This window comes from Lithobates pipiens, unplaced genomic scaffold (genome assembly GCF_037356315.1).
Source record: "Lithobates pipiens isolate NorthernLeopardFrog02 unplaced genomic scaffold, aLitPip1_a1.2 Scaffold_18, whole genome shotgun sequence".
NCBI lineage: Eukaryota > Metazoa > Chordata > Amphibia > Anura > Ranidae > Lithobates > Lithobates pipiens.
In genome coordinates, this window is record NW_027507758.1 from 500,065,453 (window position 1) to 500,092,477 (window position 27,025).

The following is a 27,025-nucleotide window of genomic DNA, read 5'->3' on the forward strand; positions in this document are numbered from 1 at the left end:
TGTGTTTTGCCAGGGGGCTGCCCCCCACCACCACCACCACTAGAAAACACTGGTCATCGCTCCCAGCCATTGGCTGCAAGTGCCGTTCGGATGCTGGTTTTCCATCATGCCCGTTCGACTGAAGCCAGCCTTATGAACACACTGGTCAAATGTTGGCCAGTTTCTGTTGAACTGGCCGATATTCACCCTGTGTTTACCAGACTTAACTAGAAAACCAATAGCAGACTGAATATCGGATGTGTACACACAGTTCAGGTCCTCCACTCCTCCAGGAAGAAGTGCAGCGTTTCTGTTAATTTTGTTGTGTGCGTTTTTTTAGTTTTTGTTCTTTTAATGTATTTTATTTATTTATTTGGGGGGGGGGGGGCGGTGAGGTTATAAAACATTTACATATTTATTTTTTGAAGCTATTAAGTTATTAAATATGACCATGTCATTTATTGTTAGCCAAGTTGCTTTCATTACATCTGTCAATATTACTTGTGGTAAATGTATGCATTTTTCTTTATAAAGCGATATGTTGTTTTTTACTTTCAACTTTTGTCCTTTTTTCTAGTTTCACAAACACTTGATCTTGACAGAAAAAGGTGTCGTTGACTGGAAACAGATGTTCTTCAGACTCCAAAAGTTCTATCCAAAAAGGGAAGAATATGGAGATACACTGCACTTGTGTCGTCACTGCAGCATTCTTTTTTGGAAGGTAAAAGATTTCATAGCCATTTTCATTGTAACAAAATGTGTTTTGTACTTTGGGATTCTCACAAAGTACAACACACAGTTGGTACTTTACACAAATATATATGAGTGACCTGAGCTCAGGCCCAAATTACACCCTGATACAGTACACGTCCTGCTTGATGTGGTCAGGGACTAAGCTCATATATCTTTATAAAGTGAAACTTTTTTTCATACGTCGGAAAGAGTTCAGGATTGGGCTCGCCAGACTTGAGGGCTTTTCAAGCTGGTGGTGTGTTAAGATATTCTGGCCAAAATACAATACAAATGGCTTATGATTTTTACATGTTTGGTGTTTTGGAGTGAGATTTAAGATGCTATTCTGTTTAACGGATAACTCAGATGCTACAATACTGTGCTTGAACATCTTATAACCACAAGTACCACCATCATACAAGCATATGCGGGAGTGATGTCATCACGGCTCAGGCCAGTCACACAGCCAGAGTCTGTGAACCCAGAAGGAAGACAGGTGAAGATGAGAGCACCTGCAGCTCTAACATCTGAGCGGTGGAATGGCTTTGTTTTAAGGTACGTTTAGCATAATGTGTTAGTACGCAATGCATACTAGCACATTATGCCTTTACCTTGCAAGGTACAAAAAAAAAAACATCTAGCGTTTACTACCGCTTTAATGTGGAATTTTGAAATGAACCATCTGATATACAGTATTGTGTGTGTGTGTGTGTGTGTATGTATGTATGTATGTATGTATGTATATAAAAATATGTTGCAAGGGAGACAGACTCAAATGGTGTCAGCAGCAATAATCCATGCACAAGATGGAACTCCCAGCAACATTTTTTTCTGCACTTTAAATTGACAAGTCAATTCTGGTTCTGGTGCCACAAGGCGTAGCTGCATCTCTCCTCAGCTCCCACACAGCACAACCCTCAAATCGGCATAAAAATACCTGCCTGACCCTCCACAGCCCCCTCGGTTGACGACCCCCACACACCCATGGGGCGGTTTGCTGAAAAAAAACAGCCGCAATCACAGACAGCCCTGACATCCCAGCCGCAAATCGAAGCCCCGGTCTAGGCCTTGACAGATCACGGCACTGATGCGCCGGACAGTGGAGGTAAGTGACTGGCACAGCTTCTCCCTCTTTCCCACCGTGCCTATCCCTCCTCCTACCAGGGAGACAGCAGCACAGAGCGTATAGCTCAGACGGTAGCAGCACTTCTGTCCCCCATGATAACTGCCTTTAGTGGAGAAGGCAGGGAATGCAGGGGTGAAGCAGATTAAGCAACAAATGGGAAAACAAGCCACCAGGCTCAACAAGGTTGAACACCGCCTCTCCAATGTGGAGGAAGAATTATACCAGGCATAGACCACAGAGCAGGCACAGGACAAAACAAACCAGTATGTACTCCAAAAACTGGATGATTTGGAAAAAGAATGCGAATTTGCGATTCGTGGGCATCCCAGAATCCCTACAAACATCAGCCATCACTGAATTCTGCACTAGACGCATCCAGAAGCTTTAGGCCTTCCAGGCCCCTGCATGGTAGAACATGCCCACCACCTGGGAGCCTTCACCTCCGACCACAAACCTCCCCGCCCGATCATCGCTAAAAACCTAAACTACTCAGACAAGGCCATCATCCTGTCCAGAGCCCATTCACACAGTCCAGAGGCCTTCAAATAGACGGAATCAAAGTTCTTATTTTTGCAGACTACTCCATCGAAGTCTCCCAAGAAAAGGAAAGCCTTTCAACACATATGCACAGAACTCCACCAGCGACTGGTGAAATTTAGTTTAGCTTTCCCTGCAATTCTCCGCCTCAAGGCCCCCTCTGAAGCAGAAGCCTTCCTGTGTACACTTCACGCTGACTCACACTCCAATTCCTTGTCCAGGGTCACCCCAAATAATCTCCCCTGAACCAAAAAAGCCAGAGAAAAGACACTCCAAAATGCTTCAGACCCTCAAAAAAAAAAAAAAAAAAAGGCTCAAATACAATCAGTCGCAAAGCAGGGTTTCTCATTTTGATTCACAAAAACCTCCCCTGTGAAGTCATATCCATAGACACCGATAGTCGGGGTAATTTCCTCTCCACACATTCACCTAGGAAACAGGGATCTAGTGATTTCCAATATATATGCCCCCAATAGCCCTGGTAAACAATTCTCCACCTGGCTACTATGCAACCCACACATCCCACATATAGTTGGGGGAGGACTTAAACACCCCCCTTCACCCAACAGATGACAGATCCACCCCCAAATGTCCTCAAGAACCACCCAAAACTTCAACCCCAACCCCAAAATATGTAATTTTCCATCTTATCTCCAAAACAACTCTGATTTCCAACAATACAAGGAGAAAGCATGGACAGCAATTTCAATAGCCAACTCATTACACACTGACAACCCAAACCTCTCTGGGAAGCTGGCAAGGCCTTCCCTAGAGGCAGGATCATTTCCTATGCTGCTTCTTTCTTTAAAAAAAAATAAAAAAATACCTTTAGCAAACTATAAGATGGCTAGTACCAGACTTTGATTGGCACAAAGCTTTCTATATAAGGTGGACTCCCCTGAAAACACAAATTAATGGCAGGCAGCAATAAGTGATTTTGACAACTGGGCAGACACACTCGAACTGACAAAAAGGGCCCATATGGACACCACGCTTCACAAATTTTGCAACAAAGTAGGCAAATTGCTAGCAAGGCTTTGCATAGGCCCTTTCCGCCCAACCCATGTCTCCTCCTTATGAGACACCTTAGGCACTATAAAATCCTCACAACGGGAAATCAACAGTCATGCTACAATACTATTCATCATTATAGCTTAGGACCCCTTAAACAAAACAATTGTACAATCCTTCCTCAATAGAATATGTATACCACGGTCACCCCCTCCCAACTTGAGGCCCTAAATGCACCCACCTCTCTATCTGAAATATATCTAAAACTATTCACAGTCTAGCTCCCTCTAGAGCCCTGGGCCCTGGTGGGTTTACAAGGGAATTTTATAAAAGATAGCAGAAACCTTCTCAAGGTTTACAGTGGTATATGGTCAGGCTACCTACCTAAGGGGAATCAGGCCATCATCCAATTGCTTTCAAAGAAGGGCAAAGACCCCCCAAGAACCGGGTTCCTACCGACCCATATCACTCCTAAACCTGGACGTTAAAATACTCTCTAAAATTGTAGCCACCATCGTTCCCTCTGCGATACACCCCACTCAATCAGGCTTTGTGAAATGGAGAACAGCCACTTTAAACATCACCAAAAAGTAATGATGGTCCTACAACATGCTAAATGCAACCCAGGGGGGAGACTATGCTATCATCACTCTGGACGCAGAGAAGGCTTTCAACAGAGTTAGTTTCAAATGGCTCTCAATCGCCATGTCTAAAATAGGGTTCACTGGTCCCTTCAATATCGCGTAAACGCTATGTACGCTTCCCCTGCGGCCAGACTGGTGGCCGCTGGCCTCCTCTCGGATGAATTCCACAAGGGCACGAGACAAGGATGCCCCTATCCCCCACTCCTTTTTTATATTGCGCTAGAACCCCTATCTCGGTACTTAACTCAAAAGGCCCACTACATGGAATCGGTATTCAGGCAAACGTACTACGCACATCACTTTTCGCAGACGATCTTCTCATATTCTTAGCTAATCCCTCCTCGGACATGTCCACTATTAAAACAGTATTCAATAAATTTAGATTGTGTTTGGGTCAACTCATAAACCATAGCAAAAGCAAATTCCTCCCCCATAGGCACCCTCTCCAACCCTCCCTGGGCTCACCATTCACCTTTCACAGTAGCCAAATCACACATAACCTACCTAGGCATCAAATAGGGAAGTTACCCTCCTCTATTTACCACCTCAACTACCCCTCCCCCCCCCCCCCCCCCCCGTCAAAAAAAATCTCAAGAATTGGGAAACTGGATGGATCTGCCCCTCTCGCTCCTGGGAAGATGTCACCCCTACTCCTTGGTGGCCTTTCTTCACTGCAAATGGAAATCTATTCCCTCACCCTTTATAACATAACCTTCTCCTACGGGACACAGCCATAGCCTGGAGAGAAGAAAAAGCCTAAAACTCTCACCCTGGATCGGGAGGTTGCCTGGACATGAAGGGAAACGCAAGCTTTTCTAATGGGAATGGAGCAGAAACCTTTTTTCCATATGGCAACAAAAAGGCCTCACAAAATTTCTCTGCTCTATGCAGTGTGGAAACAGGGCGCCCCCATAACTTTTCAGTCATCGCTGAAACCTTCTCCCTACCCAATCTCATGCTTTCCACTTTGGGCAATGTGTCGGCTTTATACGGAACTCGTGCAGAGAGGAACGCAAGAGATTTAAAGTGACCATTACAGACTACTGCTCCAAGATGACTCCTATACAATCTCTGACGCCTACAAACCTCTCCTGCAAAAGACCACTCCTACGATCGCATCCTCATCAGCAGAAAACTGGGGTAGAGACTTTCCTGATACCAAAATAGTAGATAAACTTTACTAGGATACAAAAAAATCCAACAACTGATCCCCCAACGAATCATGGAGAGAAACCCAACCTAAAAATTCTTCACCGTGCCTATATACCCCTCCTCTCGGATAAAAGCAACCAGGGCACCGCCAACTGCCCCTGTGCCACCAAGCCAAGACCATCCCTAACTCGCTGATTTCTGGGCATGCTCCTTCATCTCCACCTTTTGGGATCAAGTAATCTCCTATATATTTTGATATAACCCTGCTGCAACTACCTCCCTAATCTTTGGGTACTGGAACAATCAACTACTGCCATGGTCCCCCAACACCCACCCACCATACAAGGACTGGGTCTGATCTGTCTCCTAATCACCAGAAGAGCCATTTTAAAAAAAATGGTGTCCAAAGATGTCACAAATCGAACTGGAACTTTTACACTTATTGCACAAAGACAAACTCAACACCAGCCTCAAACACGAAGCATCCAATGCACACTTCTACTCCAGGTGGCAGGCCTTCATGAAATCAACATTATCTCAAGAGGAACTCCTAAATTAAAAAAAAAAAAAAAAAAAAAAATTCTCATACTATGGGGCTCTCCCTATACCCTCAGGACTTCAGTCAAGCCCTAGTCTCTCATTCTCTTTCTCTCTCATTTTATAATTGGTGTACCACCCTAACCTCCCCTACCCTCCCCCTCTTTTGTTCCAACTCCTTCATTTTTAGGAACCCTCCACAGCCAATCCATCCAGTTATCTCTGCTGGGTAGTTACTTTTGATGTCTTGTTGTATTTTACTACATGGTTTATTTCAATTGTTATATGAAAATATATTACCATTATTGTTAGATTTTATTGAAGGAAATTTCAATACAGGTATATTGGGGGGGGGGGGGGGGGGGGGGGGAAATCAGCAAGTCCGCAACAAACAGTTTTAATGCAAAGGGCTTTGTACAGCAAGTCAATCACATAAAACAAACAAAAGGCCAGTTCCTAGCTATCAGGGTGTCCCTAATAGGTTCCCTAAAACAATAAGCAATTTTACCCAGAACCAGAGAAAGCGAGAGAAAAAAAATGAATGTCAGACAGCTCACCTAATATAAAGGTCTCTTCAGAGCTTATACTAAAGCTGGACACACACATAGATTTATGTAGGCGAAACGGTAAAAATCTCTACACAGCTTGTTGGGATGGGTTATCATGCTGCAGGTCTTGCATTTTGACAGTCAGCCCTGCTGGCTGTTAAAATACCCTAATAGCAGCTACCTCCTGAATGGACAGTTTTGCGCCTGGCTTATTCGATTTTTCTTTAGGGGTTTGACAAAGGGGAAACTGTTGGCAAAGCTACCCACTGATCAAGTTTTGACCTAGCTTAAAGCGAAGCTTCACTAAAAAGGGGAAGCTTCACTTGTCTATTCCCCACCCCCCCCCCCCATTTCCACTGCCACATGGCATGTTTGGGGGGGGGAGGGTAAGCGGGTACCTGGTTTAGACAGGTACCCACTCCCACTTCTGGCTCTGAACTGAGATGGAAGTTTCTGATTTTATTAATAGTACATTCTTAACATTTAGAAAATACATCTAATTATAGAGATCTATTCATCAGACCAAGATGGACAATTGAGAGGACAGAGGGACAATGGATTTGATTGCAAACAAAGAACATTAGGAGTTATGGTCATATTGATAGGTGCAAAAATAGGTGTTTTATTCTAGTGCTAGCATGTAATAATGGCAACAGTAACCTAAAATTGATAGGATAAATCGGTTCATTTGCATTTTACTTTTTACACATGCTGAGTGCGTTGCTGTAACTCACACTGTATTCAGCAGCCAGTAAAGAGCCCACAGGGCTAAGGGAGAATAAGCTGTTTGTCCTGTTTTTCTTTCTTCTTTCTCTATGCAACAACTGACCTATCCTCCTCTCCTCCTTCATAATAAATTTTTTATGTATGTATGTATGTGTGTGTTGTGTTTTCCCTGATGTGCTGTGTTCTGCTTGGCGACCAGCAAAGCTTAGTGTAAAGTGTTTATTCTGTAGTAGTGTTATTGTGGACCTCCTAAAAGTCTATCAAATCAATTGTCCATCCAATTGTATTCTGAAGAGAACATACAAATGCCATGCAGATCATGTCATCAGTACTATTGCTAATTATTTAGCCATCCTCTGATCTTGAGTGGTAATCTATTACAGTCTTATAATTTATGATAGCATGATAATTATAATATGAAGGTTCTCATTGTTCCTCTTCTGCTTGTCTTCTTCTTTATGTGTAAAGGACTGTCAGCTAGCTCTTATATTTAAGGTATTTGGTGCATGTTTCTATTGGGATATCTCATGGTGTGTATGTTCCATATATGTTTAAGGCCATATGAGTGAAAGTTTCTGAACTGATTACTATCTGAGGTGCTCCTAGCAACCAGCAAGCTTCTCCTTTTCACTCTGTAACCTAATTTTCAAGCATAAAGGGGAGAGAATGATCTTGATATGAGCAACGTATCAGAGCAAAGATGGAGCTGCTCATCCAGAAATGCCACATTGCTATTTTTCTCAGTGTCATCTGATTACTGTAGTCTACAACACATTTTATTCTCCAGTTCTAAGTGTATGTAAGGCCAAAAATTTTTTTGTTTTTTTTAAGCTTGGGCAGTGGTTCAAGTGGAATTCTTCCAATAATGTAATATCCACACTCCAGAAAATTAGGGGTGCCACTCCAGGTTCCAGTATGTCTCAAGTCCGGTGGCACTTGGGGTGCGGGCTGGGAAGGAGCCTGCTCTGGCGTGTTCTATTCAATATAGAGAAAGGAAGTAGCCTCAAATGCTACACACAGTCAGATCCCAATAGTTATGGTAATGAGAGCAGCCTCAGCGTGGCTCGTCCATGTCACTTTCCCCCACATGTTTCACTCCGCCTATGGGGTTTAGTCATGGAGGTGGGTCTCCATGTGACTGAGGAGAATAAATCGGGTGGAGATCAACAAGAACGTTGAACCAACGATAAAGAAATTCAGTATTCATATGGTCAGGAACCGCTTCAAATGAATACATATGCAGTTGACAAAAAATGCAGGATTTTAAGGAGACAAAGTTAAAATTGCAGAGAACCCACCAAAAAGGTCTATGGCTGTAAAATGAAAGCAAACAAAAATAATGAATGATAAAATTCTTGCAAAAACTGCAGTTGTGTAATGTAAAATATGCAAAAAGAAATTCAATGATGTGTAAAGCAGCAACTCAATCGTGAGATATTTGACACAGTGTGCTAAATCATTCATTCATTTCTGAGCCGCACTATCAAAATCGATAAATTATATTATATTCAATTATTATGCACCAAAAAAAAATTCAAAATATTACACCATAAGAGTCCACATAAGTGATAGAGAATTCTTCTTAAGGCTTCACAAACCTATTGAGTATCCATCAACCTTGTGAAAAACCACCACCTCTTGTAGAAAAAGTACACACTTACCCACTGTAAATGACCTTCTAACTCTCTAGAAGGGTCTAAACGGCACAGAACCAAATCATCTAATTATGTGTCATCGGGAATGGCTTCATACAATCTCCCCAGGGGACAGTGCATTTATGGTAGTTCTCCACCAAATATCCTCTAATTGGAATTTAGATGGAGATATGGAAACAAAATGTTCCAATAGCATACAAACACCCGCTCTTCGGGGATCACGAAAAAGCAATGTTAGCAAACTGCTCCACCCTACACATTTTGTCACACAGGACGTTGTTTGGTGCACGTTATTGGAGCATTTTGTTTCTATATTCCCTTCTAAATTCCAATGAGAGGATGTTTCGCAACATAGCTTTTAGAGAGATTTATTCTCACTGCCTATGCCAGAAACATAGCTGAAAGTTACAGGAAATCTCCAGAGCAAGGTGATATCCCCACTTACATAGTTGTCGCTGGAACAGTCTTCCCCCCCCCCCCCCCCCCATTTCTGTACTAGAGACAATGTTTTTCATAACCCATTCTAAGGGTTCTAACCCTTAAATATTCTGCACAAATGTGAAAAATAAAGTTTTGGCTTTTCAGTCACTTTAATTACAAATGTTTTTTTCAGTCACGAAGCCTATTGGTTTGCTAGTTTTGCCTGTAATAAAAAAAAAAAAAGATTAGTTTCCATATGCATGTTTGTATATTGTTTACATGATGGAATCTCATTTTCATGTATTGTCACCAATTTGTCTGTGTTCAGGTCACATGGGGCTAGCCGAATCTTGCCTAAAATGTAAAAACATTGAATTTGGTGCCAAACCCCATTAATTCTATATGGTCCGATTTTTGCTCTTTTTGGAGGTTTTTTTTTTTTTTTCGCCATGAATGAGTCAGATGGCACAGAAGTTTAAAACATTCCTGCTACTGGCCAATTTTAAATATACATTTTACACACATTTATTGGATACAAAGGGATTCTACCACCAAAATTAGGAGACTGTAGGTGATCAGAGAGCAGTTTAAAATTGACCAATAGAAATCTAACCTGGAATAATGGACCTAACCGTTTTTCAATTTATAGTGATTGTAAACCCTCATACTGTGTAAACAAAAAAAAGTTACAAAAATGGGCATGAAAGGGACATTTGCATATAGATAGAAAAAAAATTATAGCTACTTTATTTTATTTATCAAAAATAAAATTAAAAAAATATATGCGATCACTTTCCCTCTGTTCTTGGCTGCATAAGCATTGGGGGAGGAGAAGCAGCAGCCCACTGATCTTCCCAGTGCTGTGCAGGGAGGGCAGTGTAAGAACAAGCCTGGTCATTGTAGGAGAGCAGGCTGAGTTCCCAGCGCAACTAGAGAACTGACCACGCTGTGCTCTAATGCCCATGTCAGTGTTTTTTTTTTTTTTTTGTTTTTTTTTTTTTTTTTGTTTTTGTTTTAAATGGGAAAGCAAGGGGACTGGCAGGAACACCAGGGATTTCACATAAAGGCAGCAATACAAAGAGAACAGAATGCTTTTTCATACAAGTACATGGTACAGCGGGCACATATCAGGAATATGAAATGTTGGGTTTACATATTCTTTAATTATTATCTGGGGGAAAAGGAGATATGTTCAATGTGAATGATCTAACGTGAAGTAATTTAGGTGCACACTGTTCTTGCACTTCATTTTATTTTTTTTCAAGAACAGATGGTCAGTAACAAGTCAATGCTGTGTTTTTGAGCATCAAAGTTAAAAAGGCCCCATCAACATAAAGTAAAAATCAATAAACCCCCAAAAGAAACCTGCAAAATACCACCCTTGAAACAAGTCTGCTCTTATTCTTCTTTTTTTTTTTTGGCCTTTCAGGGGGAAAAAAAACCTATAAAAACGGCCCTTTCCACCAACCAATAAATCCCCAAAATGAATAAAGACACCCTGAAACAAAAGTCAACTTTTAAAGCAGGACTTCACCTACAAATAGCACTTCCTCTGTTCTGTGTCCTCCCCATTCCTCTTCAGCTCTTAGAATTTTTCTTTTTAAAATTTAAAATTTTTCTTTTTAAATGGATGCACTTCTTGAAACCTCGCCTGGGCAAAGATAATGTGTCTAGCTGTCCGATGTCTAGATCTTATTCCAGGAAGCAGACCAATGTGAAATATCTTTTTATAGTGAGGGGGCATAACAAAGCATCATTATTGGCACATCCAACCAGCTAACGGAGGTTCAGAGACCCTGCTGTGCTTTAAGAATTTTGGTGGCCAAACTACTTCTTTAGTTCCCCCCGAACTGCAAACCTTGAACAGGCTGGGTTTGCCCGAAGCTCATGCCTACTCAGGAGCTGCTTTGGAAATGCTGTGGGGTTCTTCCTACCCAGTCCATGTATTCTTCTCTATTTTTGGAGGGTCTTGTGGCCTAGTTATCACCCTTTATTGCCTTCCACTTACATCCTTCCCCCCCAATTCCTCACTGGTCCTTTTAACTACACTTTTCATGCCCCTTGCCTCTGTATGCCCAGAGATAGTAGATAAACCAAAAGCCCTAGAGCAGATTTTGCCTTGGGTAAAGTGGCAGCTTATTCTACTTTGTTGCCTAGAGTCATTCTTTAATCCCATCTGTTACCTTTTTTAAACGGTAGCATATTAACTGCATGCATGCATGTTATGTTTAACTTGTCTTTCTCCCCAATGAAAATGTTGGCCGCCCTTAATGTAATATTTCAGTGTAGGGGGCGTGGCCTGGACAGAGACCGTGATGGATGCCTAACGAGTGAGCTCCTGCGTCCCGGGAATACTTTGCCTGCTTACACGGGAGCCTACCTCCTTTCCCTGCTATGAACAGGTCTACCAGGAGCTCGTCCACCTCCCGCACCCCTAAGAAGCCCAAGACCGCTCAGGGGAGGCACATCCCGGACATATTCCGGTCGCAGCGCTACCAGGCCCTCGAGCCTTCACAGGCCCAATCCCCGGCCTCACCTGACGGATCCTCACCTGCCCACATGCCCGGGGCGTCCATACCTGGACCTGGGGGTTCCCAACCCCCGAGCCTCCTTGATCTGGAGAAAGTCGCCCAGGACATTAAGTGCACGGTGACTGCAGCGATCGCGGACCTCAAGACGGACCTACTGGCAGTTGCCCGCCGCATGGACAACGTGGAGCAGACTACTCAGACCCACGCGGCGGCCATCCGCCAAGTGCAATCCGCGTATGACTCCCAGCTTTCTCAAGTCTTCGAACTCCACAGACACGTCGAGGACCTGGACAACCGCGGTCGGAGGCATAACATACGGGTCCGGGGTGTCCCCGAAAGCATCGAGCCAGACGCCATTCAGCCGACCCTATGCGCCATATTTAATGATCTCATGGAGCGCCCCGCTGATTCCCCTATCGACATGGAAAGGGCTCATCGGGCCCTTCGCCCCCCCACCCAGAGACTCTGAGCCACCCAGAGACATCATCTGTGCCATTGTCAACTACCCTTTGAAAGAGGAAATTCTTCGAAAAGCTCGCATGAAGGGGCGTATTGTGTACAACGGGGCAGATGTGAAGCTCTTCCAGGATCTCTCACAGATCACTCTCCAGAACAGGAAAGCGCTCCGTCCGTTACTGGAGGCCCTCCGCTCTAGAAACATCCAGTACCGCTGGAGATTCCCTTTTGGCCTCTCAGCCTCAGCCAGAGGGCGCTCTGCACTTCTTCGCACCCCAGAGGATCTCCCAGCCTTCTGCGACCAACTTGACCTGCCACTCATCGAACTCCCGGACTGGTATTCGACCTTTTTTCCGACGGAGCCCTGGCGTCCTGTGTCTCTCAATCCTTCACCGAAAGCCGCGCGTCAACGTTCGAGACATCGCCGCCTGGATCCGAGGTCTCCTAACGACCGTCCTCTCCGACGGGAACTGCGCCAACGAAGCCTCTCACCTTCGCTAGCACGAGGCGAAGCCCTGGAGGACTAAGAGAGATTTCAGCCGTTCGTTCTACGTTCTGAGTGAGTACCCTGCCCCGCTTCCCTCCTGCCCTTCCCCCGAGACTCACCTTTGTCCACCTCGCCCTCTCTCCTTCCTTCCCCGTGCTCCCTTAACCGACTGCTTTTGGCTTCCATCCACCAAGCTCCATTGCGCCCTGCATGGCCCGCAGGTGTCTCCCTGGCCACCTCTCACCTACCTTTCTCAACACTCCTCACTCCAGAAATGGGACTTCTCGCCTCGACAAGGATCCCACGTCCCCTGCTGCCGTCCGGACTCTTGGAATCCATCGACTTTCCTCTGTGAAATAATCCTGCTCTGCGGGGATTCACCTATGCATGTGAGACCCCCCCCCCTTTTTTCTACTGTACCTTGATTTTACCTCTAACCCCCGAGGTTTGCTTCCCTCCCGGCTCCAAATTCTCTAATTGCAGACTCCTTTCTCATCTGGAAGAGTAAGAGACGGACACGGACTTTGGCTTACTACGCTTGCCCCCCCTATACCGGGTACTATGTATCATTGCTTGGATGTGTGGGTGGGGGGAGGGGGGGGGAGAGGTTTTGAAAACCCTCTTTTTCTTTGGATCTCTCTGTTTTATACTTGCTGCCCTCCCCCTCCCTTCCCCTACCTCTCCTTCCTTCCCCCTCCCTACTTCCCCCCCTCAAACCCCTACCCCCCTCCCGCCCTCCTCCCCGTCCTCCCCTCCGTCCTCCCCCACCTCCCCCCCCCCTTACCCTCCTTTCCCCCCCAACCCCCGCCTCATATGGGGTAGGTACTCGACCGAGACTTCTCTCTGGCTTATCAGTCTTAGGCTATTATACTGATGTTAATATTGTTTCTTTTTTATCTGTTAAGTTGTTATGTTATTTGTGCATCCTTACTCCACTTTCTAGGATTTGAGACCCATGACATGCCTCTTTCACCTCCAGCCACGGCTCCGTCACGTTCTATTACTCTCTGTATAGTCGCTAATACCTAACAGTAGACCCTCCTTCCCCCTTTTTCTCCTATTCCCCTTTATTGTTGGTAGGCTCCCCTATACGCCTGGTCCCTCCCCAATACAAATGGGCGGGACCCCTTTCATACTCACCTAGATTCCCTGGTTCGCAAACGTCATGTTTCTCTCGTCTACCCCACTGTTCCCGCACAGCAGTCTCTCCTAGACTAGGCTGACACACCAGATTTCACCACCCGTCCCTCTAGGTAGATAGCTGGTCTAATTCTACCTCTGGTCTTTTTTTTGTCCTTTTCTTCCCCCCTGATCCCCTGCCCGTCCCTTCCCTTTCCTACCTTTCCCTAACTCCCTGTCCTCTCTCTCTTCATCTCTGCTTCTCCGCCCCTTTCCCCTTTCTCTCCTTCCCTTGCCCCGGGGTCTGTGGTCTCCTGCCCCACGTCCCCCTCTATAAGCCTCTATTCCGGTATTCCCGGCACAAACCTTTTCCACCTGCCCAACCCCTCAGGATGCAGCCTTCATCCGCGAATAGCGTTCCCCTGCAACTGAAATGTGTTTCCCTTAACGTTAAGGGACTCAACCTACCGGAAAAAAGATCTCAAGTTTTATCCTCATTGACCAAGTTTAAAGCACACTTTGTTTTCTTACAGGAGACGCACTTCCGCTCTGACGCTATACCTAAACTCTCGAACCACGTATATAAGACGGCCTTCCATGCCACCAATCCTGCAGCAAAAACGAAGGGTGTGTCCGTCCTTGTCTCCAGGCACGCTAACTTTCATCTCTCCGACTCCCTGATAGACCCGGAGGGCAGGTATGTCTTCCTTAAGGGCACCTACGCTTCTACACCGATTACTTTAGCCAACATCTATTGCCCTAACGAACACCAGGTAACCTTTTTCCGCACGATCTGTACCCTCTTATCCTCCTTCCAGAGTGGGCTGCTTCTTTTAGCGGGAGACTTTAATGTCCCTCTGAACCCTCTTCTTGATACGTCCACTGGGACATCCTCGCTGACTTACAGAGCCCTCCGCCAGATTAAAGCGCAGCTCCAAGCTTTATCACTTCACGACGCCTGGCGTACGCTTCACCCCTCCTCCAAAGACTACACCTTCTACTCGGCTCCCCACCAAAAATATTCCAGAATTGATTTTTTCTTCTTGTCCCAGAGGGACCTCCCTCTCCTTCAACACTCATCCATTGAGCCCATGTTTCTCTCTGACCATCACCCTATCACCGTCACGCTCTCCCTCCCCGATTCTTGCCCCAAAACTAAAACCTGGCGCTTCAACCCGTCCTTGCTTAAAGATTCCCTCGCCCTGGAGCGTATTCGCTCGAGCATACGACTGTTCTTCCAGGAGAATTCGGGGTCCGTTGCTTCCCCGGTTTCTCTCTGGGAGGCCCATAAATGTGTAATTAGAGGGGAACTGCTGGCCCTATCTTCCCAAGCCAAAAAACTACACCAGGAGCGCGTGAACTCCCTTTTGACTAAGCTGAAGACGTTGGAAACGTCCCACAAATTATCTCAGGCCCAAGCTACCCTCAATGAGCTGATACACACTCGCACTCTGCTCACAGATGAGCTGGGCAAACGCACTAAAAGACGTTATGTCTTAGGCCAAAGGGTCTTTTACGAACACGGCAACAAATGTGGCCGTCTCCTGGCTCGGTCGGTCCAATCAGCTAAATTATCTCCCTCTGTCCATAGCCTGCGACATCCCTCGGGATCCTTACTTACTAAAAATGAGGATATTGCGAAGGAATTCGAAAACTTCTACACCAAACTTTATAACCTTCACCCTTCTCCCCTCTCTCAGACCGCAAGAGCGGCCCGGGACGCTCTTATCGCAGATTTTCTCGCGTCACATAGCCCCAGCCCTATCTCTCCCCTGTGTGCTCAATCTCTGGAGGCACGATTTTCCTCCCTGGAACTGGATACTGCACTGAAGCAGATGAAGGTTGGCAAAAGCCCGGGGCCAGATGGTTTTTCCCTCCAGTACTACAAATCTTTCCTAGACACCCTCTCCCCGCACCTTCTTCTCACCTTCAATGCCCTCGCGGACCCCCAGGTGAAGTCAGATCAAATGTTAAAGGCTCACATAACTGTGATACCCAAGGAGGGCAAGGATCCCCTCTTGCCAGCAAACTATAGGCCAATCTCACTGTTAAATGTTGACATCAAACTTTATGCCAAAATTTTAGCCAACAGATTGCTCCCCTTGATCCCCAGCCTAATCCCCAATGACCAGGTGGGGTTCGTCCCGGGAAGGGAGGCTCGGGACAACACTATCCGCGCCTTGAACCTTCACCATTGGCTCACTTCTTCCAAAACCCCTGGTTTCTTCCTCTCCCTCGACGCCGAGAAGGCGTTCGATAGAGTGGCCTGGGACTACATGCGTGCAGTCTTAACAGCGGTGGGCCTGGGCGACCGCATGCTAGCTTCTATAATGACCTTATACGCGGGCCCTACTGCAGCGGTGAGAGTCAACGGCCACCTATCGGACGCCTTCCCTATCAGCAACGGCACTCGTCAGGGCTGCCCCCTCTCACCACTGATATACATCCTCACTCTGGAGCCACTTTTGAATAAACTCAGAACGAACCCGGATATTAGGGGGATCTCGATTAAGGAGAGGGAGCTCAAGGTTTCGGCCTTTGCGGACGACATCTTGCTCTCTCTGACTGCGCCGCGCACTTCTCTTCCATCACTGCTGCAGGATCTAGAAGTTTTTGGTAAGATCTCCAACCTTAAGATCAACTACTCCAAATCCCAAGCCCTAAATGTCTCCCTACCCCCCCGGGAAGTATCCCATTGCCAGGCAGCATTTCCCTTCCATTGGGAACACACCGCTATCTCATACCTAGGCATCAAAATTCCTCGCCTCCTTTCTGACCTTTACTCCCTTAACTTCCACACGGTCCTGACCCACACCCAAACCTATCTTAAGGACTGGATCCACCTTAACGTGTCTTGGTTCGGGCGAGCGGCCTTAATTAAAATGATCATCTTGCCCCGCTTTTTATACCTGTTCCAGACCATCCCTATGGCCCTGCCCTGTAGTTTCTTTTCCTCCTACCGGAAGGTCTGCTCGTCCTTTTTGTGGAGAGACTCCCCCCCGAGGATCAAATATTCCAGGCTCACCCTCCCCAAATCCAAAGGGGGGATCGCCCTTCCAGACCTATACAAGTATTACGTCGCCTGCCACCTTACCAGGGTAGCGGACTGGCATATCCACTCTCTTGACAAACTGTGGGTATCTCTAGAAGATGCCTTCTCCACAGTCCCCATTCACCTCCTCCCCTGGTTGCTCCCAAAACAATGGCCCCTTTCCCTCGCAACACACCCGTTTATCCACACTTCCCTGATGCTATGCAGAAAAATTTCTGCCTCCGTACCTATTGCGCCGTCCCCGGGCCCCTTAACCACACTGAGATTCAACCCTGACTTCCCCCCTGGTTACTCACCCAGCTTTCTTCGACAGGTCTGGCCTTTTGAGGACGTCCTGGCCCTTCATTTTTTCCAGGGGGGCAAAGTTCTCTCCTTGGACGCCCTTCGTAGCCTCCCGAACGCCTCCTCCTTCTCGTTTTGGACGTACCGCCAGGTTCACCATTTTCTTTCCACCCGGGCCCCTTTGAAGGAGTGGATACGACCACTCACCCCGTTTGAAGACTTATGCAACCGTAAGATACCCCAAAAACACCTTGTCTCCCTCCTGTATACCCTCATCGCGGACCCGGCTGCCCCGACCCTTTCCCCCTCTCAATCCTCCTGGCATAGGGATCTACCGACTCCTCTAACACCGTCGGAATGGACTAGAGTCCATGAATATACTCATAAAGGCTCGCTGAATGTAGCCATACAGGAGAATGGTTACAAAATTTTAACCAGATGGTACAGGACCCCCTCCCGCCTTCATAAGTTCTCCCCCTCCACCCCGAATGTCTGCTGGAGATGCAACGCTGATATTGGGACAATGCTCCACATTTGGTGGACGTGTCCGATCATCCAACCCTTCTGGAGGGAAGTCCACAGACTCATCCTAGCCGTTACTACTCTTGATCTTGATTACACTCCGGCACAATTCCTCCTCCATCACACCTCCCTTTCTCGGAGAACCTACTTGAAATCCCTGGCCATGCATATGGTCAATGCTGCCAGGTTGTGTGTTCCCAGACACTGGCGGTCTACGCGTGCCCCTTCATTGGCCGAATGGTTTTCGACTATCTCCAGGATTGCTGGCATGGAGGAGCTGATCCACATCTCCCAAGAGAGATTCGAGAAATACTCCTTCACGTGGGCCTGTTGGTCTCATTTCACAACTACTCCTGAGTATAAACAACATGTTCCTCCTGGCTGAAGGCTGACCTCCACCTGATTCTCTACCAACCGTCTATTACTTCCCCTGAGCCCCCCCCTGGGGCGGGAGGCCGCACACCCCACACACCCCCTTCCTCTCTCCTTCCCTCCTCCCTCACTTTCCCCCCTCTCCTTCCCTTTCTCCTCTCCCCCCACCCATTTCCGTCTTTCTCTCTCACTTCTTTGCTCCCTCCCCCCCCTCCTCTTCTTTCCCCAAGACCCCTCCCCTGTTGACACCTCTTCTCTCAGGTCTCCCTTTTTCTTTTTTCTCTCGACACTTACCTTTGCCCTTACCCTATACCCTTTGTTCTCCCTGGGGTTTCTCGGGTGGGCGCAGGTAGCCACCCGAGCTGTCCCCCTCCCGCGGCTGTGAAGCCATCATAATTAAACTTGATGTAGTACTGATATAGTGATTGGAACAGTATTCAAGCCTATTCTTCTGCTTAGTACCGTTGGGAGGTCCCTGTTGGCTGCTCCCCCACCGTGCATTATTTCCTTGGTGTGTTTGGCCTCTTGACGTGTACCTGTTCACTTATGTTGACCTGTTCCTGTAAACTGTTACACTTTTCAATAAAATCTTTATGGAAAAAAAAAAAAAAAATATTTCAGTGTAAAGGCCATAGGTGTACCAAGCATGGTACATGGGTTTGCCCTAGGACAAAATTTGAACATTTTATTGGGTTTCAAAAAAAGCGCTGCACATCCCTGAAATCTTTACGAAAGAAAATATGAAAATGTTCCCCGTGGGATTTTTTTAGCAGCTAATTGAGAGACGTCAATTGAATTTTTTTCTCCAAAATATGTTTATTGCTTATAGGTGACACATATCACAATAAATAAACATAATAGGATTAAAATATGAGCTTTGGTGTGGCAATAAAGATCCGCAAGTTTTTTACAATAATGCTAAATTTGCAATCCTAGGAAAAATGTATCTCCATTCAAACAAAGATCTCTCCTTATGGGTTCCCAGATTCTCTTTACATGTTATAACAAAACCACTTAATATAGGGAAATACCGCAATGCATTTCGACTTCGAACTGGTCACAGACTTCTTCAGGGGGTTCTTTATTTCTACCAATGTAACAAAATAAATAATTAATATAAAATACATATCAATTTCAGTGTAAAGGCCCATAGGTGTACCAAGCATGGTACATGGCTTTGCCCTAACCCACTGTTACTGCTGATTATGCAGACTGCTCATTACTGGCTCAGAAAGACATAAATCCAGCATGGGAAGATTTTTTGTTGGGGACCTTCATGCAAAACAATAGAATCAGAGAAAATATTAGTTGAAGAGTCATTTCATTTTCTGTATATTTTTAAATCTGCTTTTCTTAGCCAGTGATCTGTGGAATCCTAGGAAGGTCTCTACAGAGGTTGCAATTCTTTAGTAGCAGATTGACACCTTTTATAGTTTGCATGTGTGTTTGCTTTAATAATCAGTGCTGCATAAATTGGAATCTATAAAGAAATGGGGAATGGTTAGAATCTAGAAGCACAAACGTTTTTAGTGTCCCGGAGACCTGAAATTTAGGTATAAAAGTTGTGAAAGGCTGATATAAATAGAAGGAATATACATTTTTATATTCAAATATTTTTCAGATAATGCTCCACTTTGTCCAGAAAAATGTTGCAATTACAAATGTTTCTTTAATTTGTTTTTGTTGGTATGACATAAAGTGGAGAAACAAAGTCAAATCTGACACATTCCAAGCACAACACCAAAAATGGACTGCACAAAATTATTGGCACCCTCAATTTTTGGTATTTGGTATCACACACTTTGGAAAAAACCTGAAATCAATTGCTTTCTGTAACCATCAATTAGTTGTATACCTCTCTACTGGAATTTTGGACCACTCTTCTTTTGCCAACTGCTCCAGGTCTCAGATTGGAAGGGTTCCTTTTCTCAACTGCTGTTTTTGAGATCTCTGCACAGATGCTCTATGGGATTTAGATCTGCACTCGTTGCTGGCCAGTTCAGTTCAGTACTCTACTTTGTCTTAGGCCCCTTTCACATGGACTATCCATTCAGGTCCGCCTGTCAGTTTTTCACCTGAACGGATGCTCCGTAGAGCTCTATGGAGCGTCGGATGTCAGCGGTGACATGTCCGCTGACATCCGTCCCGCTCCCATCCGAAAAAGTGTGATGGAGGAAAAAGCTATTTTTCCATCCGTTATCGGATCGGGTGACGACGGACACTGCGGTCCGTCGTCTCCCGATCTCCCATAGGGGGGAGCGGCGCTGTGACATACCGCCAAGGCAACAAAAGTGTGGCTCAAGAAGAAGTGCAATAAGGTCATGGAGTGGCCTAGCCAGTCTCCAGACCTTAATCCTATAGAAAATGTATGGAGGGAGCTGAAACTTCGAGTTGCCAAGTGACAGCCAAGAAACCTTAAGGATTTAGAGAAGATCTGTAAAAAAAAAAAAAGTGTACCAAAGTCCCTCCTGAGATTTGTGCAAACCTTGTCACTAACTACCAGAAAAATCTTACCTCCGTGCTTGCCAACAAGGGTTTCTCTACAAAGTACCAAGTCATGTTTTGGTTGGGGATCAAATACTTAGCTTACTCACTGAACTGCAACGGAATTTACAACATTTGTATTTTGCTTTTTTTTTCTGGATTTTTGGTTGATATTTTGTCTTTAGCATTTAAAATACACCTATGATAAAAATTCTAGACCCTCCATTTCTATGAGTGTATGTATGTTTGTGTGTGAGATATAGATATATATATATATATATATATATATATTAGTATACATTTATTTATTTTAATTTTAATTTTATTTTTTTTATGTAAGGGACAGCAGCAGTTCATTTATGGGATTTTTATGGTTTTCTTTCTCCTGTCAGGACTCTGGACATCCTTGCACTGCTAACGATCCCAGTAGATGTCTTACGCCGGTCTCTCCACAGCACTTTATTGACCTTTTCCAGTTCTAAATGGAGTTCATTGTTCTGTTAGTAATTTGTGTATGAATGATGTAGGTTATTTTAAAAGGACTTGTGCTGGTAGTTTAAATGTTTATGGAAAATGTATCTCTGCTGGACCATGGTACAGGTGAGAAGACCAAATTTTGTTTTATCTGAAACTTACTGTTATTGTTTTGTTGTATTCCCTGTTTCTTTACACTAAATAGTGTGCATATAAATATAATAGATGGTTTTGTACTGTATATACTATATGGTACTACAGACTTAAAGAGTTCCAGAATAATATTGCACACCTTGATTTTACTTATGTGCACTTTTTATTATTAAATCTTGGTATTCAGGGCGAATATATTTATCAGGGGAATCATGAGCTGCTCCAGGTTACTCCAGGTATAGCACTTTTAGAAGGGATGCTGAACACTATAATCAAAGCTGATACTCTTTGGGGGAATGTGGGCAGGTTAAACCTGTGGTGCTTTAACACATGCACACTGACTTATGTTGAGTTGAACGTGTTGCCATCGTACCCCAGCGCACCAAAAACCGCACCTGATCTTTTTTTCAGCAACAGGGGGCACAACACACAGTGATCAATTACTGCCCATTAGAGTAGAATGCTGAGATTTACCATGAATTGTTTTTTAATCTTCTGCTATAAGGAGCCTTTTCTGCACTACTTGGCAGGCACCTAATAGAACCACGCATGTGTTTTTTTTTTTTTTTTTTTTTTATTATTATTATTTATTTATTTTTTCCTTTAGTCAAAAGGCAGTGGTATGTTTTGCTACCTAGATTAATAAAAAAAAAGAAAACTTAATTTAGATTTGTACTAATTATAGATGCTGCTAAATTTTTTACCTAATGATTTCCAAGGCTCTGTATATCCAAATCCTTTTGTTTCCCCTACTAAATATCTGTGGGCTCTGGGTGCAGTTGCCCATGTAAGTTAAAGCAGAGCAGCCACTGACACACTTCCATGTCATGCTTACAGGCTTTGGAATGGGCAACCCTGAGTGGGCAAGTATGGCGATTTTGTGTTTCCCTAAATCCCTCCCCAAAATTAGGGTCTACACCGGGAATGCTTGGCCCGTGAAGCCCTCTGATGTGGCCCGCAACCTCAAACCAGGGAAGCACATGCCCTTGCTCTTCAATGGTGCGTCGGCAAGCCCAGATCGCGATCAACGGGTTGCCTACCTGCCATCACAGGGCATCAGAGTGTATAGAGCCAGTGCCGTTAATGGAGGCAGCCACAGCGGATGCAGGCGCCGCATAAGCCTATTGCTTCCTCTGTAGCCCTGGCTCCTGTCCTAGGAGGAGTGATCTAAAGTGCACCTCACCTAGGACCTTTCTAGCAGCCTGGAGAGTGATGCCAGCAGAAGCTAGGAGAGGAAAAGGTCAATGTATTAAACATCACACTGCACTTTTGCAGTGGGCTTGTTGGCATAATAAAGGGTTATTAGGCTGCTTTCACACAGATCTGAGGGTGCAGCACAATGCACCTGAGGCTTTCCTGTGGGTTAGTTGCACTGAACCATATGCTTCTATTATATCTTGCAGGTTTGGTACGCTCTCTGAAAGTGCACTACACCCGCAATATGTAATAGAAATCTATGACTCAGTGCAGCTTACCTGCAGGTAAGTCTCGGGTGTGGGTGCATCAGTGTGAAAACAGCCTTATTAGATGGTTTAGGACAGCAAGGGCTCATTTACATTCATGGTTTGGGGGCAGTAAAACGCCATAGTTCATTGTGGCCCATGACCAGTTAACAAATTTAAGTAGTCCTCACTCTTCAAAAAGCACCCCTAGTGTACATAACCACTCTGTAGTCCTATAGCCTGAGAGGAGCCAGTTCTTTTAAAATGACAGAAGCCAGTAAAACTTGGGGATATACTATCCAGCTGTCTGTGACTTCTGTTCCAGTGACAACCATCCCCATTCTTTCTTGTTCAGGTAAAAATTTTCCTAATGGGGCTCAGACAAGGAGGCTAAGTCTTCTACACTTAGAGTCTAACTACAGTCGCTTTTGTAGTTCTCAACAAGGGTCCTCTTTTGTAAGTCTCTAAAATAAGTACAGTCTCTGCTTCTGAAAGTCTGAAGCTGATTAGAGACTAAGCATCACAGTTTTTTTATTTTTTTTTAAGCAGACTCTTTTGACTTTGCCAACTTAAGGAAAAGTTACCAACCTTTTTATAGCCCAGGCCCCTCAATACTTTCATTCAGTGCTGTTCTCCACTGCAGAACCCCCCCCCCATCCCCATGATTTGAGTTACAAGGAGAATATAACCGCTCATGATGACCTATTCAAGCCTGTCTTGTAAAGCGAGGGGATGACATCATTAAACCTGTGTAACTTCCAACATGGAGATTCATTTTTTTTTTTTTGCCATATTTTGATGGGTAGTGTGTTCACACATGATGTAACACCATAGACAGACAAAATGTACTACTGGAATCGCCCTAACCTCAATGTGCCTGCTTATCACTCATGGTCTATTACAGAGTTGTTGTTTTTTTTTTTTTTTTTTTTTTTTTTACATTAAAGCATTCATTATCTCTGCCCCAAGGATACAAAGTCTGCAAGCTCCTTTGTTGCCCTTTACCTTGTCTTTTTCTGAGTTTAGGTCTTCAGCCATCTTGATTGGCCAGCCCGGGTGTATGGGAGTTAATTCATTTTGGCTGAGATGGCGAACATGCAAAATGTTCAATCAGCCAGGTAGGAAGGTAGGTAGGAAACTTTTGTTACAGATAAAGACTATCAGAGTCTCTTCTGCAATACAAAACCTTGCTGCTAGCAATTGCACTTAAAGAGAAGCAGTCATGAATTTATACAAGGATTTAAATACCAGTGTTGAGCAGCCCACAGAAGTCTTTTTTTCAATGGATTAAATAAAAAAAATTACTTGTTTCCTCCATCCACACATTCGATGTGTATAAGAGATCCTTCCTGCTGAGCTATTGTATTATGGCAGTGGGGAGATTTTGTCAGCGCAGCCAACTGTATCCTGCAGCAGTGATCGAGCAGTGAAAGGCCAATAGGGTAGTGAGACTTCTGTACGACCATGCATGGATGGAAAATTCAGCGGCCCTTGCTGAACCAGCCAAATTTTGATCCATATGGGGCCAGCTTTAAAGTAGACTTAACAAGAAATCGCAGTACCCACCATGACAATGTCTTCATCTTTTTTTTCCCCAGAAGGGCAAGTGAATTTTGTTTAGGGTGAGGACTTTAATGCTGGCCCATAGATGATCCAGTGCCCTTTCAGTGGACCTTTTTTTATTCTTGTCTGTATAAACAGGTCATACAAAGCTCAGCCCTCTACTGCTCCCTCTCCACCTGGGACCAGCCATTGTAAGAATCCATCCCACCTGCACAGCTCAGTGTTTCTTCTGCCTCTCACACTGTGACTGGCCAATGACAAAACAACTTTCATAGCCTCCTACTGATTAGACCCCTGATGGCCCCTACCTTGTGATCCGCCGTAAAACTAAATGGGTCACTGAGGAAGGGGAAACGAAGAAACCACATCTTCCATTCATTTTTAGCTTTTTTTTTTATTTTTTTTTTTTTTTTTTACTGTTTCTGTATATTGTCATGTCAGGGATTTACTCATGCGGACTTTTAAAATTGTTAATAGATCCACTTTAAATTATTATAATTGTGCAATCATGCTTAAATCCACCCCTTTTTTTGAGTAGCTTTATTTAATTTATCTGAGGATGACTCAGATAAGTACTTTATCATATATATTAAAGGAATAAATATATACAAGTACACATTGTGTAAAAAAAAAAAAATATATATATATATATATTTTTGCACATCTGATGGATTATTATTTTAATTTTTTATTTTTTAGCTTGCAAAACTTTATAAAATAATTTTCACTTGGGGAAGATTTCTGCTTAGCTATATGTTTGTGTGTTAAATTGCCACATGGTAAAAACAGACTATAGTTTTATAAAATATGTATCTTTTACTGTGTAGGAACTAAGTTTATTATTATTTTTATTTTTATTTTTATATATATTTTCTGTTGGAAAGTATAAGGTTCCTCGGCCATTTCTCCACTGGTTTTGTCAGGAGCTGAGCCTCCTATATATAAGGAAATGATGCAAAGTGGTTACCTCGTTTTTCGTTTCAGTAGATTTTTATTATTTCGAATAAAGAGTAACAGTACATGGAAATACATCAATATAATGGGGCTCATCGCCCCTATGAAAACGATAGACATCATGTGAATGAGAAGACATCGTAACAATATAATAGAACAAGCCAATAACCAGGTTAAGGTTAGGAAGATGTGATTACATGACCAGACTTAATAAAAGGATAGCAGGGCCCAAAAGCAAATGGGCACCAGATGACCTTCGGTCAATGTCCCATGCCTGGAGGTGGGTTTAGCCGGGGGGGGGGAGTCCTGCCGCCCCAAAAGGGATCACGCTGTGGCTGGCCGAACCACCCCCCCCAGCCCCGCTACCTCGTTTTTTAATTCAACTCGTGTTTTGTTTTGTTTTTTTTCTTTTTTTAACATGCATCTCTTTGCAGTGGTCAGTGAAGTCTTCTCTGATCTGCATAGACTGTTTGGTTCTTCCAAAATGAAAAACAAAAATGTAATATATTGCAGCTTACCAATCCCTCAGTGTGCAGGCTGCCTTCCTGTCTTAAAGTGACAACGCTTATTCACTGTACATATATGGGGGACCAGCGTTGTCACCATTGACTGCTCTCCCTCCTGTTAACTGTAGACTGATGTGACACCTACACATTCAGCCTGCATCCATACTCTGAACCTGAAGAAGAGTCAGCCCCACAGTATCATTAGGGGACAACGTGCACCCACATGTAGCAGTAACCTCACAGAAAAGCAACATTGACTTCATGGACCAAAAAGAGGAAAACGATACATTTAAAAAAAAAAAAAAAAAAAGTTGTTTCCCATCAATACCATTTTTGCTTGGGGTTTAGATCTACTGTAAGCATTTACATTGAATCTTTTAGCCTTAGGGCTGTACTTGCATTATTTTCAAGTTGAATTGTTCAGACAATGTGGCACCTTTTTATAACACTTAATGCACATATTTTACTATTTAGACACTTTTTAATTTGTAGTTTTACAGTTGATATGTTAATTCACAAAAATCTGGACAGATCTATGAACTGTAGAAAGTATGATTGACTGATCCTAAATACGCCCTCTATGTGAGCCATTGTGACGCAGTGTTTTGTAACAGACGTGACTATGAAAAAATGGGGCAGGGACTATGATTGCAACCTGTATAAAATGTTTCCCAACAAGTCAAACGTGACAAAATCCGTAGCTCTGCACAAAGTGCAGAGAAAAATGTATGATAGATTGATTTCATATATAAATGTTGGAAGGTCACCCACCGTACAGCAGCAGGCTGTAAGCCTGTCTACATTAGCCCCAGTAAACCGTGAATGCTTAATCTAGTGAAAATGAGATTGCACGTCGGTATTGCAAAATATATGGGGCGGATTCTCTGGCATTTTTAACTCATGGCTTTCATCAGTGCCATCTAGTGGCAAACTTGGAGGCAAGCGTTAAAATGCACGGTAGATGACCAATATCATTTTCATATTCTTTGTTCTAAAGGGCATTGCTTTTCTAATGCTATTACTAGTATACTATTCTATTTTTTCAAAATATAATTTTAGAAAATGTGCTCTATTCTTGTTTTCAGAGTAAAAAAGTGAAAAAATGTGATTTGAATTCAAAGTTGTGCTGTTGCATATTTGAAGAAGTGGTAATATGTATTGTAGAAAGATACTACCTGCTAAAAGTCATTGCAAAGAACTGCTTGTAAAATGTTTTATCGTATATTTGAAATGTAAAGCACATGCATTGTGTCTGATGATTTTTGTCTAATTGAAGGAAAATTTTAATAAAATAATTCTTAATTTTAAATGTTTGTGTAATTACTGTGTTTTGGCTGATTTCAGAGTGGTTATGTAAAGTGAATAAGGTCTTCTGCAAACAATTGTATGCAGCGTGCCAGAGCCCAGATAAATCTTGTCTTATTAATTTACGTTAGTCTAATTAATAATGGCTCACACGTACATGGTAGTTGACCTGCCTGCAAGGTTCAATTAAATCACTGCATCGGAGCTTCAGATATTGCCTACAGGTTATGGGGCACGTGTGAAGGGCAAGTACCCA

General features: G+C 44.0%; 1 protein-coding gene across 1 annotated transcript; it reads left to right on the plus strand.

The window, feature by feature from the left end:
* Positions 1 to 556: 556 nt before the first annotated feature.
* LOC143988799 (F-box only protein 25-like) lies at positions 557 to 26,773 on the plus strand (the record flags this gene model as incomplete). The annotated part of the gene is given in 3 exon segments (XM_077488662.1): positions 557 to 700; positions 7,461 to 7,487; positions 20,765 to 26,773. Coding segments are annotated over 3 exon segments (261 nt in total), but the record flags the coding sequence as incomplete, so codon positions are not given.
* Positions 26,774 to 27,025: the final 252 nt, after the last annotated feature.